The sequence below is a fragment of the Strix uralensis genome, chromosome 3 (assembly GCF_047716275.1).
Source record: "Strix uralensis isolate ZFMK-TIS-50842 chromosome 3, bStrUra1, whole genome shotgun sequence".
NCBI classification, from domain to species: Eukaryota; Metazoa; Chordata; class Aves; order Strigiformes; family Strigidae; genus Strix; species Strix uralensis.
This window is the reverse complement of record NC_133974.1, coordinates 36,121,713-36,148,354: the sequence shown is the minus strand read 5'-3', so window position 1 is coordinate 36,148,354 and position 26,642 is coordinate 36,121,713. Positions and strand designations below refer to the sequence as shown.

At 36.6% G+C, this 26,642-nt stretch overlaps 1 protein-coding gene across 3 annotated transcripts in view; it reads right to left on the bottom strand.

Annotated features, from left to right (window-relative positions):
• Positions 1-258: 258 nt before the first annotated feature.
• The window catches only part of SENP6 (SUMO specific peptidase 6), an 83,033-nt gene continuing 56,649 nt past the window's right edge, over positions 259-26,642 (bottom strand). For all 3 annotated transcript variants that reach the window (XM_074861895.1, XM_074861896.1, XM_074861897.1), the window contains 12 exons: positions 23,504-23,683; positions 20,215-20,441; positions 19,501-19,607; positions 19,299-19,415; positions 18,358-18,480; positions 18,010-18,102; positions 12,136-12,569; positions 9,043-9,146; positions 6,824-6,912; positions 4,475-4,543; positions 4,226-4,376; positions 259-1,437 (listed from right to left, as the gene is read on the bottom strand). In XM_074861895.1, coding sequence (XP_074717996.1) covers positions 1,228-1,437; positions 4,226-4,376; positions 4,475-4,543; positions 6,824-6,912; positions 9,043-9,146; positions 12,136-12,569; positions 18,010-18,102; positions 18,358-18,480; positions 19,299-19,415; positions 19,501-19,607; positions 20,215-20,441; positions 23,504-23,683 — 1,904 coding nt within the window. In that variant the 3' untranslated portion in view covers positions 259-1,227. The remainder of the gene's footprint in view (positions 1,438-4,225; positions 4,377-4,474; positions 4,544-6,823; positions 6,913-9,042; positions 9,147-12,135; positions 12,570-18,009; positions 18,103-18,357; positions 18,481-19,298; positions 19,416-19,500; positions 19,608-20,214; positions 20,442-23,503; positions 23,684-26,642) is intronic.

Here is a 26,642-nt window from a genome sequence, read left to right as displayed (position 1 = left end):
AGAGACAGTTTCTGATTCCCTTAAAAGGTATTTATAGCAGTAGAAGACTGGATATACATATCCTTGCACAAACCATCTCTTACTTTCCTTGTTTGAGTACCAAAGCCTTTCTGTAACAAGGATAAAAGGCTATGTTTGCAGTTTAAGTAGCAATGGCATTTTTGATTGTTGTAAAATCAAAATACACTGGAAATATCCAAACAAATCCCAACATTAGTCTGACGCTACCTAAAGCCAAGAACAAACAAGCAAGCAATGAACACTGGTATTTTGGTTTTTTGCGTGGATATTACAAAAAATAGTAATCATACACTTTTTTCTTTTTAAATGTTCATTACTTAGATAAAGCACATATGAATGTAACATTCAGAATTGTAACATAGAAAATGTAATGTGGGCAATCTGCTATTCCAAGTACACTTACCAAAATACAATTTTATAATGAAGAAAGTCTCAAAATACACCTGTACAACACTTGGGATCCACAAAATATGATTTAATAGTATCACTCAAGATCACTTCATTGAAACCACTTTTATAATACTGTTTGAATAGTCATCTCTGGTCAAAGAGCATTCTCCCCCTTTCCCTAGCCCGTCCCACTAAAGCAAGGGTGGAATTTTAATTGCAATGCATATCTTTTAAAACCCCAAATCTGAAGCAGTCCTAGTAACTATTACACTGCCTACACTTAGATACTGGGAGGATGGAAATCACCCTCTCTGAGGCCATGGTACATTGAGACACCCATATTACTGTTTGTAGCGCAAGCAGAATAATCTTGTAAAGGGCAACTAAATAGGGTCAAAATATGAATTATCTCACTACCAAATCATTCCCTATATGTTACTTAAGCCTGTAACATTACAACTTTACTGAAAAAGAAAAAGTTAACCATTTTATCCTATAAATATTTTCTTTATTTGCTTTATGTTTAGAAGTTGCTATTTAAGTTCTATTAACAGAAATACATAACAAAAGCTCCCTAACAAGTGGAAAAAAAGTAATTACAAATGCTGAAAAAGTTGGCCTCATTAACATATGTACAGACTTGCTTACTTAATACACATCTTTGTGGGAATTAAATCATTTTATGACACACATTTATACAGGCATTAAACATTCCCAAGTAACTTTGAGCAGAGAATACGCCAAATCTTTAGTTTGGGCAGACAAAAATGTATTTTCAGTTTTGATTGTGGAGCTAACATGCAACAGATACAACATTCAGTCTGAGCTGCTGTTGATAAGTTGTTCTGTTTTTTCCTGCAAAGATCTTTCCATTGAACCTGGGTCCTTTTGTCCCTTCTTTTCCTTGTTCTGCTGTTCCTGCAGCTTCAGGATTATTTTTCGTATTTCTTCTCTTTTGGTTTTCATTCTTGGCCGTGGAAACCAGTCTGTTAAGTTCATTGGTAGCTCAAAACTCAGAATGGGATTCTGAAAAGAAAGATCGTTTGGAGTAAAGAGTTATTACCTAAAAGATTGGAGAGATTTGTAGTGGGGAAAACTACATTCTTCCCCACCTCATTCTGTCATCATGGAACAAAATTTCTACAATTTGTGTGTTTTGTATGTATAAAATTAAGGTAAAAGTCAATGAATCTTCAGTATGTTACAGAGCAACATCCATTCAGATCACAGTTCTGATTGTAAGAAGGCCCAAATAATCTACTCAGTTTGCTACATCTTTTAGACAAAGCATCTGACTGCATAAATGTGTAAAATTGTTCTAATTAAAAAAAAAGAGAGAAAATTATTGTAATGATATAGATCCTTTTTTTTTTTTTTTAAAGGATAACTAGCATCAAAATATAGAGCTGATTAAGAATCTCTTGCTAAATACTCCTGGTCTTATAAACACCTTTAGGACCACAACCAACTAGGAAACACAGTTTTACATTTCACCCTAAAAAACAGGGTCTGTGAAAAGCCCCTGGCTACCACCAGCCCTTTTTACACTTACATTGTTTTCTTGCTAGAGGTCATTCATCCACGGAATTAAGAGAAGCTAACCACTGAACAGTTTGTGGAATAGTGTTTTCTCTCAAACAAACTCCTCCTTTTGTGTAATCTAGTTTACATCATTAACAGGGTTATTTAAGAGCAAATTACATTCACTCCCTGAGCTAACACTAGCAAGGCTACCTGGGAAAAAACTTGTCACATTCTGCACAGGAACATGTCAATGCCTGATGCTGCACTAGCAATGTCACCGCACATCCAAACAGAACATCAACTAGATTATACGGCAATAAACCCCCTGTGCTGAACTGACTTTGTGGATGAAACTACCTAAGGTCAGCAGTAAGTAGGCTTCAGGAGAATGACACTAAAAATGCAGAAAACCATGGGCAAAAACTGAATAGGTTTTCCATCATTTCAGTTATGAAATAGGCCAGACAAAGGTATAAGAACATTAACAAAAATTAATTAGCGTGGTTACCAACAGCAAAGATATTTCACATTAATCCGAACACACCCTTAACCAGGGCTTTTCGTCGTCGTTGCTGCTCTCTTTGGGGAAGACAAGCCGGGACATGGGTCAGAGGCCAGCTGTGCGGGTATTCCGCCGTCTCGGAGCTCCTCCTTGCTCTGGGAGTTGCTCCGTGGCCCCCTGCTCCCCCCCGCAGCGCCCCCCCTGCCCGGCCCCAGGGCGGCCCCTGGCGGCGGGAGTCGCGCCCCCGGCAGCCCGGCCAGCCCCCCCCCCCGCCCCAAACCGCCAGAGGGAACGCGGGGACCCGGCTTGTGGCAGGTCAGGGAGCTGCCCCCCTGGCCCAGGGGCCAAGCAGAACCGGCACGGTGCCAAGGGAGGGCTGAAAAAGTACTTGGTGTGATAGCTGATAGGTACCCGCCTCATTACCCGCCCTGCCAAATGAGTCTTGGCTTTAAAAAACACACATCATGATTTTAACCCTTATTAGTAAAAAAGAGATACTTTCAATAAATCCACAGAGAAGAAAAAGATGTGGCTGAATAGTCCGTGAACATCAAATTCAGCACCCCTCCCCACATACTCCCCACTCTGTTGGTACAGCTGCTGAAAACAATGAGACCTTGTGCAATTTCTCAAATACATCAGCAGCTGAAATTACTAGTTCAGAAACTGTAAGACAGTCAAGTACCATGCAGCCAGTCCAGGTTTTCCTATTCCCACTAGTGTTACTTCTGAGAATACCTTGTGATTTGCTCTCTGACATATCTACAGGTCATCCCTATTCCCTGGCAGACAAAGCTGCTCCATACTGCAAGGCCAGGCAGGACAAGGGATTCAGCCCGATGTAATTCAGCAAACAATTTGCAAGAAGGAAGGGGCTAAAATAAGTAAAACTTGGTTGCTCCTCATATCCCCTGTGTACAAGACAGGAAGCACTTGAGGATGGCTCTAAGGTCCCCAGAGCTCAACGGTAAAGCAAAAGCTTTTGGCTTCCATTTGCATGAACACACTCTGCTAAAGCCTTGCTACTCTCATATAAAGTACAAAGGAGGGGAGGGTGGATGAACAGAGAGGAAACCACCAGCTTTCTCAGGAAAAATAGTTACAGGAGAGTTTAGGAACAGTGCTCTGAGGTACTATAGACTGGAGAGAGCGTTCCATGCAGGCAACATCTCACTTGACCATCATTTCTCCTTCCAACCCAGACCTGAAGGTGCTACTGCCTCTACTTGTGAAAGGAGCTGTAACTTGAAGACTGAGACAGTTAACATTAGTAAGATTTGAACCAATTTCTTCAATGGAATCAACATTTGGCATTTAGCTGTAATGATTCCACTTAAATATTTTAATGCAAGTTATAAAAACTAGCTGTATCATATTAATGGATTTATTCAATCTCACATTTCTTAGGAAAAAAAGAACAAGCTTTTCGTATCACATCTTTAGTTTAGATTTTGAACTCAAATTTGAACTGTTTTTTAACAGATAATTTTAAAGGGTATGCACTATAAAGAACACAAGGAAGACTCTAAATGTATTTTCTTAACATTCTCTCAGAAAATTCCATGGCTTCCAATTTCTGATACATATGTGCAACTAATAATGATAATTAGCTTATTTTTCAAAAACAATTATGCATGTTAATGTGTAAACTAGTTTATAATGCATAATCTAATAAATAGGTACAAAAGCTACACTAGAGAGCCCTTTATTATTGTAATAATTTTAATAGCTCATATTTGATTGCTGTGGGAGACCCAAAATAATACGTACATAAACAGGTATACATACCTCAAAAAAGCTCTCCACATACTGTAGTATGTACACTCCACAATCACTGAAGTTGTTCTGTTGTGGCACTTTTGGGTTGGAACCTTTCATGACATCTTTGGAAAAGCTTCTTTTGTTGCCTTTCCTGACTTCCCATTCCACCTCTAAATATCTGTGATAAAAGACCATACAAATTCAAACTTCTGTTTTCTTGCAGAATTTTGTAAATAAAAGAAAAACCAAACCCAAAAACCCAGATATGAAACTTACTCCCTTAGTGTTTTCACAACATTTGACCTGGAAGGGCCTCTCAGTGAGTCCATAAGCAAAATGCAGGGCCTGAGAGAGAACAAAATTTTTAAGTACATAGTATTTTAAAGCAGTTTGGAAAACACAATGTCACACAGCTAGCTAGCTCTGAAGTAATCTGTGGGGTGACCTTGAACAAAACTAGATCAATACTATGAGTTTTGCCAGTGCTGCTGTAATCCCCTAACTGGGATAGCTACATGCAAAGTTATCTTTAGATTTTACTATACACGAAGTACAGAGAACTTCAGAATACACTTAGAAAATACACTACTGTCAGACTGAAAGCATTTGCAAGAGGCAAAATCTACTTGCTTAAACTCCCTCAGGTGTCTAGTGCTCTTTTAGATGCACAAGGTATCTGGGACACTGCCAGAGACTAGAAAGTAAGGCACAGAACCCATCAACATCCTTCTGGAGTAGCAGCTGGAGAACAGATGGGACAGTCCACAGCACCTAAGAGGACGGTAGGCAGGCATGTTCAAGAAGTGATCCCAACCAATGAATCGGAAATCTACCTGACAGTTACCCACAAAACACACACCTACTCTGTTTGATAGACTTTAGAAAAAAACTCTATCCATAAACAAACATTTTCTAGATAACTAAGTCTGTTTGAACACTCTCTTGCACACTACCCTATCACTTGATCTAGAGGATACCACCTTTGCAGTAGCTATAAACATAACAATCGTATCAGCCGCCTTATATGCAACAGCTGGATTTATAAATCAAAGCTAACTCATACCAGAGTTCAGAATCTCAGCATTAGATGCAAGATGTATTTTGAGGAATATATAGGATGCAAATTACTTTTCACAAAGCTCTGCTTTCTCTTTTCTAACAATAACACACATGCATTCAGACAAGTCATCCTTTATAGAAACTGCAAACTAGTAAATTCAGACAAAATACCTGACTGTGTTTATGTATAGGTTTGTTTGCATTTATAAATTATTTTACACAAATGCAATTTTTAGGCATAAGCATGTAGTCACTTGAATAATGTTTGCTTTTACTTGTGGTTCTTTTAATTTCTGATAAAAGAAAGTTATTATTTATGTAGAAAATGCTCTTTAAAAATGCACAATCCAGTACTGGGGGGGGGGGGGGGGGGGGAGAAGAAGTGAAAGCTTTTCAAGGTAATTTTCTTTTTCATATAGAATTAATTCAAAAATATGCTAATAGTAAAGTATTTAAGTGCCCTTAATGACTTTTGATACTTATGTCTCAAAGATCTCATGGAATTTCATGTTTGGATTAAAATAAGGTCTGGTGGAAAGTATTATGCACAGATAATCCATCATCAGAATGGGACAAATTTAGCCAAGCTATAATCAGAAGCTCATAAATATGCTTAAAACTCTCAACACCGATGGATTTTTACCCCTCCATGAAAGCATATTACGAACAGTTCATACACATTCCATATCACATTCAAATACATAGTTTTATCCTGCACCATAAGAATGTATTGTGAAAGCCTGTACCTTTCTAGTAACCATTTTATTCACAAAGAAGGAAATATAAAAATGGATAAATAAATCACAAAAAAATACAAATGAAATTGTGAAGACAGCAATAGTAGTAACAGTATTTCTAGATGGGGAATCATGCATTTCTGTCACAGCAAAATACAAACAACTGCAGTCAATCATTATTAATAAATAGTTACTTGGTTTCAAACATCAAAAATATATTTTAAGAGTTTTAAAATCCAAAACCAGTTAAAAAGTAAACAAAGAAATGTAACTGAACTTAGTACCATGCAACATTCTTAGAGAAAAAAGAATAATGCTAAGAAAAGAAAGACAATAAAGAGAAACAGCTAGAACACACTTGGGTAAGAAATGGGGGCAATTAAAATTATTCCCATTTTCCTGTACTAATTTGAGTGGTGACAAAGTTTTTCTTTAGTATTAAATTAAGTTACTTATTTTCATTTAAAGACTTTTTTCTTTTTTAATATAGAAGGATACATTTAAACATGCCTCTGCACCTTCTTTTTGTAGGAACTTAAGTGCAAGATATCAAAGAACAGCCTTATTTGAAAAAACAATCTTCAATTGCCTGAAGCAGCACACAGGCTTAACAGAAACCCAAAAAGCTATTATTTCACTCGTAGTTTCATTCATTAAATCTTCTGCTGACAGAAGATGATGATACTACAAAGTATAAAATTCTCTCAAACACTAATAACATGTTGATTAAAGTGTTTGAAGACTGATGTATGACTGTTTACCATAATTACTCTCTTTTAAATTTCATAAACTTTTATGAAATTTCCATTTTAACTGTTTTAATACTTACTGTTTGCAGATAGTAGGCTTCAGGTGCCATTGTCCCATTTCTGAATTACAGTTATCATCTACAAGGCCACCATCATCACTACTGTCTTCCTACAGAAGCAACATGTTTAAGGGTGTTTAAAAGCTAGTATTGTTTTTCAAACAGATGCAAAAGAAATTATTGCTATACTTACCATTTTTATTCAAGACCAGTAACATAAGTTTAATAAAAAAGTGATAGCTTTAATCGGAAACCATTCATTGTTTGTCAAGTTTGCATTACCAACTTTTAGTCACACAGTTTCTGAAATTCATGCCGGAACAACACGGAGCGAACAGTGCTATTTATTTAACGACTGCTGAAACCAGAAAAAAGTTGCAACTGACATTTTCAAAGCATTGCTGGCTTAGAAGAGGCACGTCTCCATTATTTAGTTATAAACCAAATTATCAATACTTTCTCTTGCTAATGATTACTAAAAACTTGCTTGGTGGTTTCATGTATGTAATCTTCTAGATGAAATGAGACAAAATCTGCAATGAACTCAGAAATAAAATTTGATCTTTACTCCAGAATGCACCAAGTCGGTTCTTAGGGCAAGGGAAATTAAACTGCCATGATATTATATCTCATGGGTTGCAAAACCAGTCATGCCACAAACCTGGGAATATCCTTTGATTTCAATACTGATTGCTATGAAGGATATGAAAGTTTTATGAGCAAAACCATTAAGTTGTTCTATCTAAAAGTAACCTAATGATCCATAGTTTCTTACCTGTCTTACCACCACAGTCCACTGAGTTATAGAGAAAGAGATGCTTTCCAAAAATGGGAACCCCCATAACAGCATGATTTGTGAGATTTTTGCTGAGAAATACATACACTTCACTAACATGCAGGATCCTATGACTGAAATCCTCATGCAATGCCATGAAGATGTTAACATATTAGAAGCTACTGCCTAGATCCTAAACACTTGTTTCTGATGCAGCCTCAACTCCATTTTTGGCAGATGTGAAGGTGCACTGAACTTGTCTTGGTCTACCATTTCTATACTTGCTTTGTGCATTCTAGAAGATATCAGAAATAGCTTCAGCCTGAAGTAAGTTCTAAGCTACACTGCAATGAGGGAACTCAACATTTTTTCTTCCTCTCAGCGAACACAGCAGGCCATGTGCTTTCTTCCCTGCCTCCATGCCATGTACTTCAGATTGGGAACACTGTACTACTCATTCTCCATCTTCAAGGAACTTTAACTGCTACAAAATAGACAGAAAGGCACTTCCATCAGGTGAGAACCACAGAATGTTTGGGCAAGTGGCATGACAGGAGAGGTGGGCTGAGTCTGTATGAAAAGCATAGTTAGGTTTCAACAATACCTGGAACTTTTATATGTGTGCACATATATAAATACTATTTGGAAGCCATTACAAATAGCTGCAGACTTTGGAAAATAATTATTTGTTCTGGACTCAAAGGTGAAAACCAGGTAATTCCTATACTGTATATTTGATAGTCTCCAATTCTTTATTTTGGACAGCTTGGAGTCATACACCTGGAACATGAACAGCAAGGCCAATTAGGAAGAGTACATGTGTAACTCCTAGCTTGCTCACATTGAGCTTGAACTGTAGAAGCAACAGGGCTATGGAATAACGCCCTCATACCCAGTAGTGAGTCAGTAAAGGCCATTTTAACGATCAGTCTCTCCACAACTCTAAAATCTAAACATCTTCCAATCTGAACAAGAACACTACTTGATTATAAATCCATGTTGTTTAAATTTGATTAGGAGAAGCACCAATGAAACAAACCAGCAGAGTAGCACCTACTTATAAATGTGTCTGTTTATGTCCAGGAAATGCAGCTGAAAGAAGAGTAACTCATTCTTGGGTCTGGTAGATAAACATACAGGTGGGGCAGATGAAAGATAGTAATGTGTTGACTTTCAGAGTTTCCACTAAAATCATTGTGTAGTATTGTCACGATGCAAAAGACTCACAAAATTAAATGCAGGATCAGTACAGCAGTTTCCTATTAAACAATTAAATGAACAAATGTACAATCCTCTCCTGTCAAGCTAATTTGCAAATTTTTGTAGGTTACAGGTGCTTTGGATTTGACACTTGCAAAGATAACTAGCTTTAGACAATGCACATTCACAATGTGTGTACAGCTCTTAAGCTGACCATTCAAAATACAACGCAACAGTTTGTATTTCCCAAATAAAATTGCTTTACCTGGTTATCTTGGTCTTCAGAAAAATCTATAAGCTCATCTTCATTTAGTTTACTGCCATCAGCTGAGTCTTCACTATAGTTTAGCCTGATTTTGTGCAATCCATCTGTATCAATCACAGATAGTAATGTTATTTAAACATCAAATACTACGTCATCTTTGAAGACCAAACTAATTTTAAATAACTCAGATTTGTTCAGGATTGCTCACAAGAACTATGATACAGCTGACATAATATTTTATTAATGCATATGAACAAGAGTGAAAAGTTTCTTCTAAGTAACACAGCAGAAATTATTCTTTATTCTGTGAAATGCCTAAAAAAATTCTAGATACCTAGATGAAAAGCCACCATGAAATTACTCTATAGTTCCATGAAGCATTTACAACAGTATAAATTGGTACTGCTACCAAAAGAGGCAGTGTCATTTGGTCCCTAATACAACCGCTTATTCCCATCCCCAGCTGGTTCCTTCCGTGACATCAAATACATCCACACACAGTGGACCAGACTGAGAAAGTCAGTCACAAACTTACTATTTTTTAACTTGGATCAGTTCCTTGATCAGATTAGCTGTGCAGTTGTATGAAGACTTGTGCTGGTAAAAGGCAAAAGGCAGCTTGGGAACGTGCTGCTAGGGAGAGTAGAACACAGGACCAGCTCTCCTGGGAGCAGCAGCTTAGAAATATTTGTGAAACTTCACTAGTTGCTACATAAAAAAAGTATCTGTAAATTAACTCCCTACCCCCTCTACACATTTAGTCACTTGGGAAACAGCATCAAAAGAAATGAAGAACAATGAATGTTATAGCTATACCTGAGAAAGAAGCAGCTAGAGGCTCACTATGCTACCACGGAAGACTTAGAACAGATTTTGAAGGGAAAATAATAAACCATGTGGAAATAAGTAAGAAATTAATCAATCATGCCAGCCAAACCTGAAATCTTCATAAGCAAACTTTTCCTAGAAGGAGGCTATACAATATATCTAAACAATCACAATAACAGAAGTGTTGGTTACAGTGTCGCTGAAGGACATATTACTTATTAAAGAAAACCAGGATTTTTATAAGAACTGTAAATAGGGCAATGAACTAGATAATGGAGAAAATGGAGAAGACCTGCATTTGAGAATACTTCAACAGAGAAGCTGAAGTAACATTTTGGAAAAAGGAGTGGAGTTCCACAGGGAGAAAATTGGGAATTAGTCTTACTCAGTATCTTTGAAAAGACCTTAGCACAAGAAGTAGGCCACATAGTAATGTGACTTATTTCTGACAGATTCCTAAAAAATAAAAATTGGGATGAGAAGAATCACATCTCATACAAGAATTAAGCAATAAAAAGTGAATTAGTTAAGTAATAAAAAAATACAATTTTGGATGATTTCTTCAAAGTTATTTAGGTATCAACTCCTACTGATTCACAAGTCCAACACCAGGACTTAGTTTGAGATCACAACATCTAAGTTTAGGCTCCCATGTACAGTAGGCATCTAGGGTCTCACAACGTTAAGTGGAGACTATAGCAAGAGCAGAGAGCTACTCAACTGAACAGCTACTCTGTGTCTGCTTTGGGCTTAGAAAAGGAGGTCTCTTGGTTTCATTGATTATACTATCAAAGAGGCACCCTCTGTCTCTTGAGATATCCTAGGATATCCAGGACATACATATGGATTTGGCAGAGTCAAGGCACTCTTCTGGAGCAACAGCTAAAAGCTGGGCAGAAAACTAAAGGTCTACATCCCCATCTTCCATCTGGTTAAAACCGAAGTTTAGACACACAGCATATCTAAATTTAGCTGCCTAAACATATGCTTAGTGTCAATCTCAAATTGAATGACACCCTTAAACCAGGACTGTGACCTGTAAGAATGTCAGCAGTAATGAAAGGGTGCATCATCTGCAATAGCTGAGCAAGAGAGTCTGAATGTTTTAGTCAGCAACAGAATGACCATCAGCCACCAATACAATGCAGCCATAAAAAAATGTAATCCTCACAAAAATGTCATAAAGTACATTCCAACTAATTACAGACAAGTAACAGTAGCAGCATCCAAGACACCTGAGACCGTATCATACAGTAGCAATATCACAAACAGTAACAATCACACATAAAATGAAAAAACAATTCAGATGAGGACATACACACACTCCCAACCCCCAACCAAGACCTTCCAGAAGTGACAGTATTATCACAAATGAATAAATTTAGAAGTGTTTATACCCACAAAGATATTAAAGTTGTAATGACCTGCAGTATACAGATTAGACCATATGATTGATAATCTTTTCAGAGCTTGTACGATAAACTATGCAATTACTGTGTAAACTAAGTCACTAGGAATACTATCGGTGACCAAAGTAAAAGTTTCTGCATGACCAGATGTTTTGTACTTTATGCCTCAAAGGGATCCAAACCTTGCAGTGAAAACAATTGTTTTCCTAATTCCTTCATCTGCCTTTAAAAGTATGTCAGCTCCTTTGTTCACTTTGGTACAAACGCTGTTCCAGATCACTGAAATCAGCCTCCACAGCAGTGATGCATGCAGAAAGCCTCTCTAAATATGATGCAGATCTCATGAGAGATTTTTTTTTTTTAAATTATTTTCTTCTTAGTCTGTTTACATACCTTCTAGCAGGATATTCAAGAACTTAGTGTTGAAGCAAAACCTCAAAATATAGAGGACACTGGAATTAAGGCTGCTCACACAATCTTAATTCAGTTCTCCCATGCACATACATTATGAAGATCCATGGTCAACTACTATTCTTTCCTTAACGATTACAGTCTTAAGTAATGCAAAGTGATATCTACAAAATGATTTCGTGTGAAAAAGGGTCTCACAACTGAAAAAATTAATCTGATTTAGGAAGACAGTGTTTTATCTCCAGTCCTTTGCCATGAGAGTTATGTCAACTGCCCCAAAAACATTTTATACACAATGGCTTTAAACTGCTTACATTGAAAGCACTCAAACTTCAGCCACATGCTAAACTTTCAAAGTATGAAGTTTACACAATTGCAAAAGTAGAAACAGATGTGAAATCTCCAAATTTTTCATTAAAATGTGCATAATTTTACAATTACATACCCATAGATTGGCTAGCAGTCGTGAATTCGCCCTGTATACCGTTTTCATCCGGAGTCCTGTGGTCTAGTTTATGGCATGCTGATTCCACAGTGTTAGGTTCTTCCACATCACTGTCTATTTGATTTAGTTTTTTGAAAGAACTTTTTCCCCTACAAGGACTTCTTATACAACATGAAGACTCACTGTCCTCGGTTTCAGTGTTTGGATCAATTAAAGCTGTATTATACTTTTTGGTCAACGTCTTCTTTGCTGTAGACTTGGAAGGCGAGTTTTGTGCATCTAACTCATTTGACAAAGGAGATGGTGTGTTGCTCTCTCCATCCGAAGAGGAAGATTTTATCTGTGCTGTAGCATTTTCATGATAGTGGGGATTTGGTTCATACTTGGGTTTTTCTAAACCAGGAAAACAGATGACAGCCAAAAACCAGTGGGCACTGCAAAGGAAAAAATACTTTAAAAATAGAATTACATTAATGCTCACAGTTAAACCTGAAGTTGGTAAAAAACAAGCAAAACACTGCATGTGCACACACACGCTAAGAAAACCTAATCCTGTCCCCCATAGTTATAAAAGATAAATTGTAACAGCTGTTCACTCCTCTGAGCAGGTTTTACTCAAGCCTTCAGAGTCTTCTCTAAAGGTAAGATGATTCCATGCAAGCATTCACCAACAAATTTATTAATAAGATGCAGGTAGTTGGAAACAGGTGCTGTCTAAATATTTGCTTCAATTTGCTCATACTTTATAATGCTTTCCCTTTGAATTTAAACTTCTTTCTTTTTAACATTTTGTTTACCACTGCATGAATTAGTGATTGTAGAGTTCATGTTTTATGGCTATAAAAATTTTTCCAGTACTAGAACTAGAAACTAATTTTAGTAGTTTAGTTCAGAAATTGCTTCTTAGTTCTAGACTAGAAGTACTTCTAGTACTTCTCAGTTCTAGTTTAGAAACTACGTCTAAATCTAGTACTAGAACTAGAAACTACATCTAGTTCTAGTACTAGAACTAGAAACTAGCTAGAAACTACTCATTGCACTAGCAATACAAGTAGTCAGATCTAATGGTATAGCTGAGTTGCTTGTATTCTTCCACCTATGAGATCTTCCTACTGTATATGACACTTCACATTTTTAAAGAAATCTTGTCAGCAGTGAATTAAAAAAAAGGAGAAAAAGTGTTTGCAATGCCATCACCACGACTCTGTTGTCCTCCTTATCCTTCACAGAACTGACATTCCAACCCTTTCAGGATAAAAACGAGTTATATCCCCCAACATAAAATAAGATAGGAGATAAGTTTTGCCCCAGTTTCCTCCTTATCTCCTTGCCTCTTTGGACTTCACTGACTTGCCACTCCATCAGAAATGGAGCAGCAGCAAATTCAGGGATTGAGGGATTGCAAGTATCAACTGACCTTACTTAGAAATTTTCTGAAGGTTCTCTGATTCCCTTGAGCAAGTAGCAAAACCAGAACCTAGCTATGTATTATGCAAGTGAAGCCACATTTCAATGTGTTTTAGAAAAAAGAAAAAGTAGTAGTTAGAAATTCATGTCTAACTGACATATTAAAAAATTAATTAATGATTATGAAGCCTAAATTCCATCAAAACTCAATGGCAGTTACAGTAAGTGGCCTTTGAAAGCAGCATATGAAGTATGGAGGCATTTTGTCTTGACTGATTCACCACACCTAGTAAATGAACATATTAAGTATTGCCAAACCCTGGAATTTGTGTGTGCTCTATTAATATAGGTTTTATGTATCAATTATGTAAATAGACTAGCAAATTAACTTGGATCTAAAAAGAAAAGAGATTGTAAGTTTTAAAACAACAACTTATTTCCATTGGAGACAGGAACAAAAAGGACTGTACTGCCAAATGACACTGATGCAGTCATGGTTAAATCAGCCATGTTAATTCTCCCCTAGATTCATCCTGCCCACCTCCAGTTACTGCAGTTTGACAGTTTGTTAGATGATGAGCCCATATTCCCTAAACTAGCGGTTATGGGAGAGTCTGGAAAGAATTTCTGGAAGTAGACAATGAAGTCCAGCAACTCCAAAGCAATCACTTCTAGAATGTACTCTTAAACCAGATGCCAGAATAAATAGCTGTGTCCTAAAAGAAAAAAAGCATCATTTTAGGCAGTATAGGAGAAGCATTATCAGAAGCAACCACTAGCAGCATTCCTGTAATGCCAGAGAAGCTCTCAAGTTTTCTCACATCCTAGAATAACTTGTTTCACATACTACTTAATTCAAGACACAAAGAAGCAAAAGAAACTTTGAGATTGGTTCTCAACCAGACTAATTTTGCCACAGATCAAGGTTTGAGACCTTTTATAAATAGTAATGATTGCAAATCTTTCACTGGAACCAAAGAAATTCTTCCATACCCTTGATCCACTACTGCATCACATTGGGAAAGTTCTGTTTACACAGACTAATAACCAGCGTGGCAAATTCCTGAACAATACCTGCAGTGCTGCAATGCATCAAGTTGCAAACACTGGGAGTCTACGTGTGAATTCTACGATCATAATCTATGAAGACAAGGAATAAACTGATGGAAGAGAAGTGGGTGATGAAGGCCTTACTACACTATATTAGGTTGCACATGCAGATGTCCAGGCAAAGGCATGTTGAAAAAATTCTGAAAACCAGGTTCTCCAAAAACCACACAGAATGGCATGTACTTTGCTTTCTATTCACCACAGGCATTACCTGGCTCTCCCTCACCACCACTGATTCTCTGTGCTCCTAGCATTTTCAATAATTCCTTGAAGTTATGAGGCAATGCCCTGATTACACACAAAAAAAACCCCACAAAACACTAGACAGCTAAACACAAAGCAGTTGGAAGTTACATTCTACTGAACATACAGCATCTAAACACCTCCATTCTTGTCAACATAAAAGCATGATAGTCCTCATTTTGCAAGTTAGGAACAGGAGCATGGGGAAATTTGGGGAAATTACACAACAAAAAAGAAGTCACACAAGGGAGCTTCTGAAAAAGCTGCAGCTTAGCACAGACGTCAGGTTGCAGCCCTCAGCCTTCATCATAAGACTTCCACATCTGAAAGACTCACTGCAGATTAAGAATCCAACTAATATACAAATCAACACCACAAATATATAAAAATGTATTTGACACAAAACGAGGTCTCACAGTCCTATTAACAGACAAAGTCCAGGGGCTATACATTTCATAACACATTATATACACAGCTACAGAATGCTACCTGAGGCTGTAACTTCCACAAAGAGGATCTATACTGTATTTGCTAACCAGATCAGAAATCCTTCAGGTTAGTATTTTGCCATTAAGAAACAAAAATCAGCACTGATACTTATTACCTCTTTTGTCAGTAGTATGCTTAGTTCTAAAAATAAAACTTTCTGGTTCTATATCAGAGAAGGTAAGAAGCACTCGAAGTGGTACTATAGTGAAGTTAATGAAAATAAAACAGGACTTGCATTTCAATTCAACATAAAGAGCTGCCTATCAAAGTAACAGAGATAATTCAAATAACGTAACCAGCAAAACCTCAAGACACTTTTTGACTGAAAAAAGTTAAGACTACTCCAGTTCTCTGCTCTCGACCCATTTTGAAACACAAGAATATATAGAAAAGAGCAGTCAAATATATAGTAACCTGGTAAAACCTGCTATTCTTCTGCGTCATGGCAATATAAGGAAGGAGGAGACACTTAGGAAGTGACAACTCTGCTACAGGGATGGAGGCCTAGAAGCCTTCATAGTCACCAGTTTTTGTGTTCTTCCCCAGGTAGCTCCCCAGCCTCCTCTCTGTCCTGCAATACCAATAACTTATCATAATGGGAGTACTTCATAGTCAAGCCATTGACTCTTTCCTAAATATGTTAGCATCTCCCCCCAAAAAGTTTAGCTTTTTGTTCCTCAAAACCTAATGCTAGGTTTTGGGAGATGGGGGAAGTGACATGTTAGAAGTGAGACAGAATAGCAAGGTACATCCAAGAAAAATACTAGCATCTAATAACAATAAATTAAAAGAAGAAATATGGAAGATCTAATTTATGCTTTGTCAGAAAGCAGGTCAAAAACAACAATAAAACCCAAACCCACTCCCTGTGCCAAATCAGCACTTTCTCATCTTCCTGGATACTTGTTTTTTTCTGCTCTGAGATGTTCTTACTGTACAAGTCAGGAAGCCACTTTTGCAAACAAATGTCTTACTATCACCACTTACCAAGTTTCAGATCACAGTGAAGGACGGTTCCAGAAAGGGTGAACACGATCATTTCCAGATAAAAGATGTACACCAAAAATAGACTTTTCATGCTCTAATCATCACTACTGGATGAGTCCATGAGACCAAGCTAGTCCAAAGCAAAATCCCACACACATACATGATCATGCCCTCCGTACAAACTGGTTTGTTCTCCAAATTCACTCCTACTGAGCTGCACTACTTGCTAAGGTAGACAGACATTGCTTTAGTTGCTTAACAGTGAATGAACAAGACAGTGAAAACTACTATGTGCTAAGTTACCTGCACTATAACTAATTCTTGTTAAACCACAGAACTGTTTCTTTTCATTTTCAGGTGACTTCTAAGTCACACTGCCTGATATTTGTAGCATGATAAGTCTCATTCCTCCTGTGCATAACCAATGTGGATGTGTGATGACACAAGAGAGGATGGTGAAAAGTAAACTATGTAACAAGCTCCAAGGCAACTAAAATTTCAGTGACAGACACTTCAATGTTCTGGCACTTAAAACTTCAGGGGAGAGCGATGGCAAGGATGAAGTCTGCAGTGGACAGGAGCAATCTCTTACAGAAGTCACTTTCATCACCTACAGACTGGCTGACTTTCCATGGCTGTACAGAAGTCATAGCATCTCAGATTCTGAAGTCAGTGCTTGTGAACAGCTTTCTCAGGGATTTACTTACTACTTTAAAACAAAGACACATCTATGGTCAATTACCTCATAACTGCCTCTCCACAGTTAGCCTCAGAATTCAGCTGGGGAGGAGGTGGGAAAAGAAGATTCAGAAAGCCTCCTCCTAATGCACAATGGCACAGTACCTAGATAGATTTCTCTGAAGAGCTTTCAATTAAAAAAAAAAAACCACACCTATTCTTTGACTTTTCAAAAGGTCAGTTAGGTATGCCTATGATAAGTCAGTTACAATTCTCCTGTCTCTCTGCCCTTACTTTATTTATGCTTTTATTGTATATTTTTAAAATGCAGTAGTTTAACTTTCCTAATTAATTTGGCTTAAGGATGGGTTAGATTCTTTTTGCGAAATGTAAAACTGTGTTGGTGACAACTTGCTCTGATCTTAAGGAAAGCAAGCATCATTAAAAGTCCTTAACAACCATTTGAGTATTAACAGTCTGCTTCAGGACCCAAGAAAGGTATCAGGACAAAAGGATATAAAGAAAAAGAATAAAACTCCCAATACAGGGCAGCAGAGATTTTCAATTACATTTTCTTCTGATATAGGTTTACTGCAACTAAAGGATGATCTCATCTATAGCAAAGAGATCTCATTAGAAGAAAAAGTAAGGACTGAAAAAGGTAAATCCAAAAGTTATCAACATCAAAGGCTTAGAAGGAAGAACTCCAGAGAACCCAGTAAAACCTAGAAAGAAGTACTCAGAAGAGTTCATTTTTGCTCAGTCTTTATATTGTCCAATACTTCTTATACTACAGCAGTGCACTTACAGATCTTACATTACTATTTTGCTTTTATCACCTGGAAAAAGACATTTATTCTCTTATTTTTCAACTTCCAATTCACACAAAACTTTCAATTTTAGAATTATGAAGCTTAAGGCTTTACCATGTAAACGCAATAAAAAGGTATGCTTACTTACGCTTCATTAAGGGGAACAAAAATGAAATCTTTCTCAAAAATGTCAACATGCCGCGTCCATGTTTTTACTCGCCCATGTCGTCTTTGTTGTATTCTGCAAGAAGAAACCAACACATGATTTGTACTGTGGCTTATTTTAATGGAAAGACTGCACTTCGAGATATTTTGACCTTAACAGCTTCTTAAGATTTTCAAGCCATATTCTACGTTTGTTATAGGTCTGGATGCTTTCTAGAGTTCTGCAGGTATCATAACATTGTCTGTAAGGATTTTATCCCTGTGAAACATCTGTTCTTCTAGTCTTCAGTGTACTTAGGTCTTCGTAAAACTAACTTATCAAGAGACTTACGAAAGGTTTGAAGTTTCATGAATATTTCTTCTTTCTCTTTGATTAAGGCGTTTATAGAAGAATGAACTGAACACATGTATTCTATCAGCATCTTCTTTTTTCAGTTTTTCAAGTACCAAATACCTGGTTAAAAAAAAAAAAAAAACAAAAGAAAAATTCATGGAAGTATTTATCAGCAGAGTAAAAAGGACTGCCAACAGTGCTACCACCCCACTGAATAGTTCCAGCCTCTAACTAACCACAGAAACTCATTAATGCAATATCTGTGTCAGTATTTCAAGGTATTAAGCACTCTGCTCAATCAACAAGTTGTTCTGCTGCTGTTGTATTTACTTCTATATTATGGCAGCAAAAAAGATTTTCAATTAGTTTGTTACATATGACTTACCTAGGAAATACACGTATTTTGTAACTGAGCCACGAAATCTCCAAACACTCCCAGAGTGATGCACTAATTTTCTATTCACCTCTAAAATATTTTAATAGCCTGAAAATTATACACATGCACCTTATATGTAGCATAAACACAGCAGCATATAATAATTTAATATGTTCCTAACATCAGTAGGCCAGTGACACCAAAAAATTAGTTTATTTGTTATGTTAATCAAAACAAATTAAATTCCAGGGAACACAAATACTCTGAAAAGAACAACTGAACTTAAAAATGCCTTTTTTTTTTTTTTCATTGCAGTTAAAATTTCCCTTTAAATGCCAATAAATTTTAAAGAACCTTTTCTCCAAGTGAGGACAATGTCACTGTCAAGCTGGATAGGAATGGAACCAAAATTTCTTGCAAAAATACAAAACAACTTTTAAAATTAGAGCTATACATAGTTGGGAGACCAAGAATTATCAACTGACCTATGAATTTTTAATGCTAGAACTTTTCAAGTTTCAGAGTAGAAGATGACTGAAAACTGATTTGAAATAAAACTTACTTTAAATAAAAATCAATTATAACATCATTTAAAAATTCTCCTTCATTTAGACAATGGAGGTCTTCATTGGTCACAGAAATACCACCTTTAGCTGGAGGAGGTGGATAAACTATCAACCTGAAAAGAAAAATACGTTCAATAATAAATATGAAATGTCAAAAACACTCAGAAAATTGTTAGAGGGCAAAGATAAGTATCTTACTTTTCTATAGGACCAATAAATACTGTATGTGGTTCTCCAATTTCTTCATCATCATCAAAATACGGTAACTGTTTATTTCGCTGCTGCATTTTGGTCTCAGAAGCAACCTTACAAGAATAAAGTCAGTATTAATTTGCATACTGCGCTCAAATTTACCAAAAAGGTAATAAAGCTTTGTGAAGTGCAGCAGTGTAATATCCATTGCTCTTGAGAAGGACTTCAAGTTGGTTTTTTACCTTTCCTAGTTAATTTATTACACTTAGGTCTGTACTCATTTCTTACAGAGCCACAAAACTTTCAAATTCTTTAAGAGGTAATTTTGGTTAAAGAAGTCATTAATCAAATTTAACTACAACACTGCAACTTAATTTCTGGTTTGAAATAACATCATTTTACCAATAGATTAATTTGGAAACAATTATGCTGTCTAGTTATACTACAAATTTCTTGTCCCTTAATAATTTTTAAACGACAACATTACTTGTGGACCATTGTGCAACCTTATGATCAAACTGAACACACTAAAAAGTATTGTGAATGCACTATTTCCCATAGTGTTATAACCCACCATGGACCAGTCTAGGAATCCTCAGATAAAAGCCAGCAGAAGTCGTTGGGATTTTTTTTTTTTGGTCTAGTGACTAGCACAGTATCTTCAGTGTATTTGTAACCCAAATAATATAATGACTTTGTTCTAAAACAAAACATAATTACATTTTTTATTTTGTTTTCTCTGTGAGATGGACTTCCTTTGGAATTGTCTTCCAAGCACTTAGTAAATGCAACAAGCCTGCCATTAGCTTCTTCAAAAGAAATTTTCACAAAGAAGTCAGAAATATTATTTCTAATACCAATGTCAGTAATTATTTTTTCAAATATTGAGTTTGCATGAGGATCAAGACCAGTTTCAAAAATCAAAATGATGTATTGTTCTTCTTGACCTACAAGAAAGCAGAGATAAAAATATTCATTTAGAAACAAAGTATGTAGCAATTATAAACAGATTTCAAAGAATCACAGGCCAACACACGTACACACCGCTGACAATACATACAAGCAGTAATATACCTGTATGCAGACAGACTGAAGGATTAACTACAAAACCCATCTACCTACATTTGGAAAAAGAGTGCATTCAATTTCTGCCCTCATCTAGAAATGTTATTACAGCTGATAAATTTTTAAAAGATATTGAACGCAAAGCTGAAACATATTTTGAAATAACAGCTCTGTGTACTGACAGTAAGACTATGTAATCAATACCTTCTCTTTTTCTTATTATGGTTTCTATCCTATTGTTTCAATACATTTCCAGAATTCAGTGTAATTTCCTCTCTATACAGGGAAACACCATGCCCTAATTTCTCTCAAGTCAACACTAAGAAGTCTAGAGCAGCTCTCTCAAAAATCAGTGAGGATATATTCATCTGTGGAAATTTATTAGAAAAGGGGAACTGTATGGGGCTTTTGTAGTCTCAATGTTTGTTATAAAAATGGCTTTCATCTACTTAACCCCTTCAACATCTACACAGTATTTTATTTGAAAAGATTTCAGCCTGGTTTTCTCCTACTTTCAAATAGATGTGATTGTAAAAGGGTAAGGAAAATTTAAAAAAAAAGAAAGAACTAAGACAACATATACTGAATTAAACAAGAAACAGTATATGAGACCCCATGATTCAGGTAGATTCATGGTCTGTCCTGATCCCAGAAGGCTACACTATAAAACATTATTGCTTTTTGAAAATTTTACATATGAAAGTTACTACAGTATATAAGCCCAGAGATGACCCTCCTTTTAACTAAAACATTCTATAAGAATCACTCCTGCATGGATATACAGCACTGACATCTACATGTCAACTCTTTCAGACAATAGAGATTCTCAGAAACAGTGACAGGTTGAAAACAATAATACTTGAACTTGGGGTAGCTAGCAAGCAGGATGCAAAACTTAAAACCACTGCTTAGAAACGAAACTGAATACTGAGGGGGAAAAAAAAGTACATTTTTGAGACAACTGTTTCCAGACTTAAATGGGAAAATAAGCATGATGCTTTTTTAAAAAGTGGATACAAACTGTGTATCACATATTAGAAGCACAAAGTTCAAACAAAACTACTCTTACTGATTCTAGTCACGTGTTGTTGGGTATGTAAGTACAAAAACCTGTAATGGCAATTTCACAAAAGAAACAGTTATTCTTCTCTGATCAGATTTCTGTTACCATAGAAACTGAAATCTCTAAAGGATCTCCAATCCACTGGCAACTAGTTTTCATTTCTAAAAAGTATGCATGTGAATAAGGAATTTAAAATGTTACAGTAATCAAAACTTTCATCTCCTTACACAGGTAAAGGGATCTCACCACCTAGAAGAGCAAAGCCCTGCCTTCAGGTCCTGTAACAAACAAAACAAAACCTCTCTGTCCTCAGTGAACATTCTGCAAACAGAACACTGTCAGGTGCTCTCTCACATTTACTCTTGATAGCCCTAATAAATCTTGCATTTCTTTTGGTACAGCAGCTTAGCTTCAACAAGTCAGCCTACACCTTTACCAAAATTGGCGACCGGGAGTAGGATTAATCAGCTATTGTATAAATAACACCCGCTCACATCTTCTGAAAAATAAAAAGCAGGAAGTTGCACCAAGAGCAATTATTTAGGCAGTCAGACACAGGAATAGGATTCAGGCTGCAAATCTCAGTCTCACGTAGCTGGCTAACTCAGAGCTGCACAGACCTGTGTTTCTGTAAGAGAAGAGTTTCAGACACACACATTACCTTCTGGTTATTCTTAACTTGGCATGCTAACTGTTGTGAAAAATAACTCTTCAGCAGCATGTTTTCCAATTCCACACACAGAATTTAGGTGTCTAGCTGGATTTTGGGTGTTCCTGTTTTGGGAACTAAGCATCTACACATAATTGCTTACACAGCTATGGGCTTAAAAGTAATTTCATTGCTCACAACGCAAATAGCAACTGTGTTAATGCAAAGTACTCTTAAGTATCAAGTACAATAAAGCAGTTGGGTGCAAAACTAGCTCAGCGCCACAGCTTCAGAGGGAAAAGCTGGGGAGAGAAAGCCTGGACACATGGAAAGGGAAGCACTTCTTACCTGGACATCTCAGGAAGCTTTTCCTTTTTTCACCTGTGAACACCTGTGTTCACCTGGGATCTAATGCCTGCTCCCAGGATTGTCTCTAGATCCCCCTCACGCTCTGCAATTACTTTTCTAATTAGAAAACTCCTTACAGCTCACACTTTTAATAGGAGGTGGATGAGGTTATTACAACAGTATGACACATTGGAAGCACACAATTCTGAGATTGTTGAAAGCATTCTTCCTCCATTTGAATGTATCATGTATCTATGAAGCTGAGTACAAGTATAAATAACCACAAAATTTAACCTAAAGAAAGGTCTATTTAAGGGGAAGAGGGCTCTATGCTAATTTAAAAACCAGTGTGCATATTAAGATGCTAGACCCTTGAAGAAAACTACGTTGAAATTAAACTTAAAATTAAGACACATGAAGACAATCCACTTGTTTTCCAAGCAGGTATTTGTCTACATCACAACATCACTACAAGCATACAGGAAAAAAACCCAAGACAACTCAGACAACAGTTTGTATTGAAACTAAGGCCTGTAAGCAGAACAGCACAGAAAGCAGAAGTATACCAAAAGCTGTCATATAAATGTAAACGTCCATATACAAAAGCTAAACAAACCAACTTGCTTTCATTCAGTACAAATATGAGTGACAAAATTTATACTAAACTGACTAAATGTTGTAACTAGCATGTGTCTGGACAAACAGAAGACTACAGTTTTGCCAAGCTGTATGCCTCATCAACCTGGGAACATGATAGTGTCTGGAAAAACACTACACCTGCCCCAGCCAGTTGTGCCAGTTTTAGTCTTTACTGCACTCAGTCATGACCTAAAACATTAAAACACAATTTAAAGTGAATAGTAGACTAAAATTATTTTACTTACTGTCTCCTTTACATTCGTACCAGACATTATCTTTACTCATTTTCAGTTGGTCTCTCAGGCTACTACAGGTTGAGGGTACTGTTTGTAGGAAAACTACTGGTAATTTTCGGACACTACACCATTCACATTTGGTAAGTTCTGAAGTTTTCAGGTTAATCTCTCGGATATCGCTTTCTGTTTCTAGGAGAAAATAATGACACTATATTAAATTATAGTAAAAGTATGAAGGTTTCCTTTACAATGTCCCCCTTGTCTTTAACAAGAAATCAGTATGTGCTTATTAACGTTTTTAAAAGTTTTTTAAAGTTTGAAATTAACACATATCCAGGAAGTGATGCCTGTTAATATCTTAAAAGATGAACTGAACTCCACTGTCATCTGTCAGGAAAGTAATCAGAAACAAACTGTTTTCTTCTCACCAACTTTAATCCAGTTTCTATTCCACAGCAAAAATGCCATTTCCAGTGGTTTAAATTTCCAAGTACTGCTATGACACATTTTACAAAAGGTTTGTAAAGCTTTCTTTGTAGCTTTATCTTTGATCAAGCTCCCTTATGAAAAATAACTTTAAAATGAAAAGGAGAACATACACATGCAGAGAAATGACCTGATTGCCTGAGGGAAATAAGGTACTGCTCTCAATTTACTACCAAAGAGAAATGTCAACAACATGGCAAATTTTTAACACTATATCTGATGCTGCTGATACCAATGTTGAGTATTTTACCGGTTTTGCTGAACTATAAAAATGGAAGGAAAAATGTGTAAAGTCAAAGTTCTTCAAATCTGGTGAAAAGACCCAGAAATTCAATGCCAGTAATTGTTTCTAGATCAGCAAAATGGTTAATGGTAGTCACTTAAAGCTTTAGTTAGTGACAGCTTCCACACGTGCTTGATGGCAGCCTCCACCACAGAAACTATATCCCCTTACATAGGGGACAACACATAGACAGGATAGAAGGAGATATGGAGTCAACATAAAGTCCTTCTAATAAATAAAAATCAATGCAAGAAGTCTCTCTCCTCCTTCTTTCCCTGTAAAAGGAAGGAGACACTGCAGGAAATTCCTGAGAAGACTAAGGCTTTCCTCGAGTTAAATTCTAGTAAGTATTTCACGACCAGACAGACAGTGAGTAAAAATTAGTAAAACAGTTACCACCTAAAGAGTTTAATTTGCATCACCCTGAATATAATAGCAGAAAACCATATGGTGAATAATTTAAAAAAAAAAAAAACAAAACAGACATACCGTTACTTTCTACCTTAGTAGTATCAGTGAGTCTTATTGTTCATGGAGGGAGTGCCTCCCTTCTCCAGCCCCCTGACATCCTTCTCTTGGCATTGAGAGCAGTCAATTTAGCAGTCACTCTCTACATCCTCCCCTCTTGCTAGCAACTGAATTCACACCCCTGTGCCTGCCAGAAAGAGTCTGGTGCTTGTGAAGACAGGGCACTTATCCAAAGCAAAGCATCCACTAGCTGCTGACTGGAAGTGGTGGCCACCACAGCTTCTGTGGAGCAGAGCAGCTCCCCTTTCTTTCTGAACCTCCAGCACCCCCATCCCACTAGCTGAGGAAGAAGCAGCCCAGCTCTGAGTCAGGCTGCAGCAACAACATGCTTCCTTCAAGCCGACTGGGCAGCATTTACTGCTCAGAACAGTAGTTTGCCATCTCAACAGGAAGAGTGGCAGAAATATGCTACATGGATCTAACTAGTTCATCTCCTTTTGTACTGAATCTCCTTTATCTCCCTAGGGACTTACACAGGAAAAAAGGAAGGTAGTAACTAAATTAAGATTTATACATGACTCCTAGAGTCTTCTCTCCTTTCTGTTTAAGACAAACAATGAAGTAGCTTTACAAGGCTAGGCTATAATACGTTAGCCTCTATAGTAATAGTTCAGTTTTCTCCTTCCTAAATGAAAACACTTTGCTTAATTCATTTTACCTAACTTCTCACTTTCAGAGGCAGACTGTAGTAACATCAATCTCAACTTAAAACCAGATTCAACCCATTTAAGTGAGGCATACAGGTCCTTCTAATGGTGTCTAGATAGAAGGTCCTTGCCAAAACATGAGCTAGCTGGTGTTTAAAGGAAACTCTAAATCCTTGTAACTGTGTTTGCACTGAGATGAAGCATACTGAATTTCATGTGGGAGGAAGACTATCTGCTCTTCAGATGAAAATTTAAATTATATTCATCCTTTTTGCATTAAGACTGGCATCTTATAATACATTTCACCATAAATGCCTTAACCTGTGAACAGTACTTCCTGTAACATTGACATAAGACAGACTTATCCATTAAAGGCAATGTCAATAGTTGTTTACGTGTTGGAAACAGAAAGCTGTTTTCTTGAAACACCAGTTGGGAGTTGCAGAAAACTGACAAGGGATGTGGAGATAATTTTGAGAACTTGACATATACACGCAAAAACAAGGTCAAGGTAGGACAGTACTGCTGTTTCTACAGCTGTTCAAAGCATTTGCCTTTCCCTGAAAAAGCATGACTTGTAATCAAGCTAAAGAAAAAAAAATATATTAGGTGTCATTTTTATTTCAAAACCATCACTTGTATTAAAACAACTCATGCTATGATTATGAAGTTAACAGAAATGGAGCTAGCTGGGAATACACCCATCTTCCTCCAGATGCAAAACTCAAAAAAATGAAATGGAGACGTGCTAAATGTTCCAATAAATACAGCATTTAGTGAGTCGCCATTTTTATGCTATTGAGGGATCAAGTCCCATGGAACTAATTTCACCATGTAGCTGTTTTGACTAAAAATTGATAGACGTTGTCTACAAATTTTACTAAGCTTTTTAGTGGTTTTTTTATAATGCATTTATTGCATGAAAACCGGTAGTTTCTATGCATCTGTATTTTAGATGCAACAAAAACTTAAATACTTGACTGAGCAAAGGCTACACTTATCTTTACAGGTTGTGAGACACCTTTTTGTATATAATAATAATATATATGTGTATAATATATAATAAAATATATATGTAATATATAATAATAATATATATGTGTATAATAATAATAAAATACAACAGCTCTCTTTTACAAGTAAGAAAAGGCAAAATTCAGTAGGACTACATCTTCACGGAACCCTAAGATTAGCCAAAGGAAGC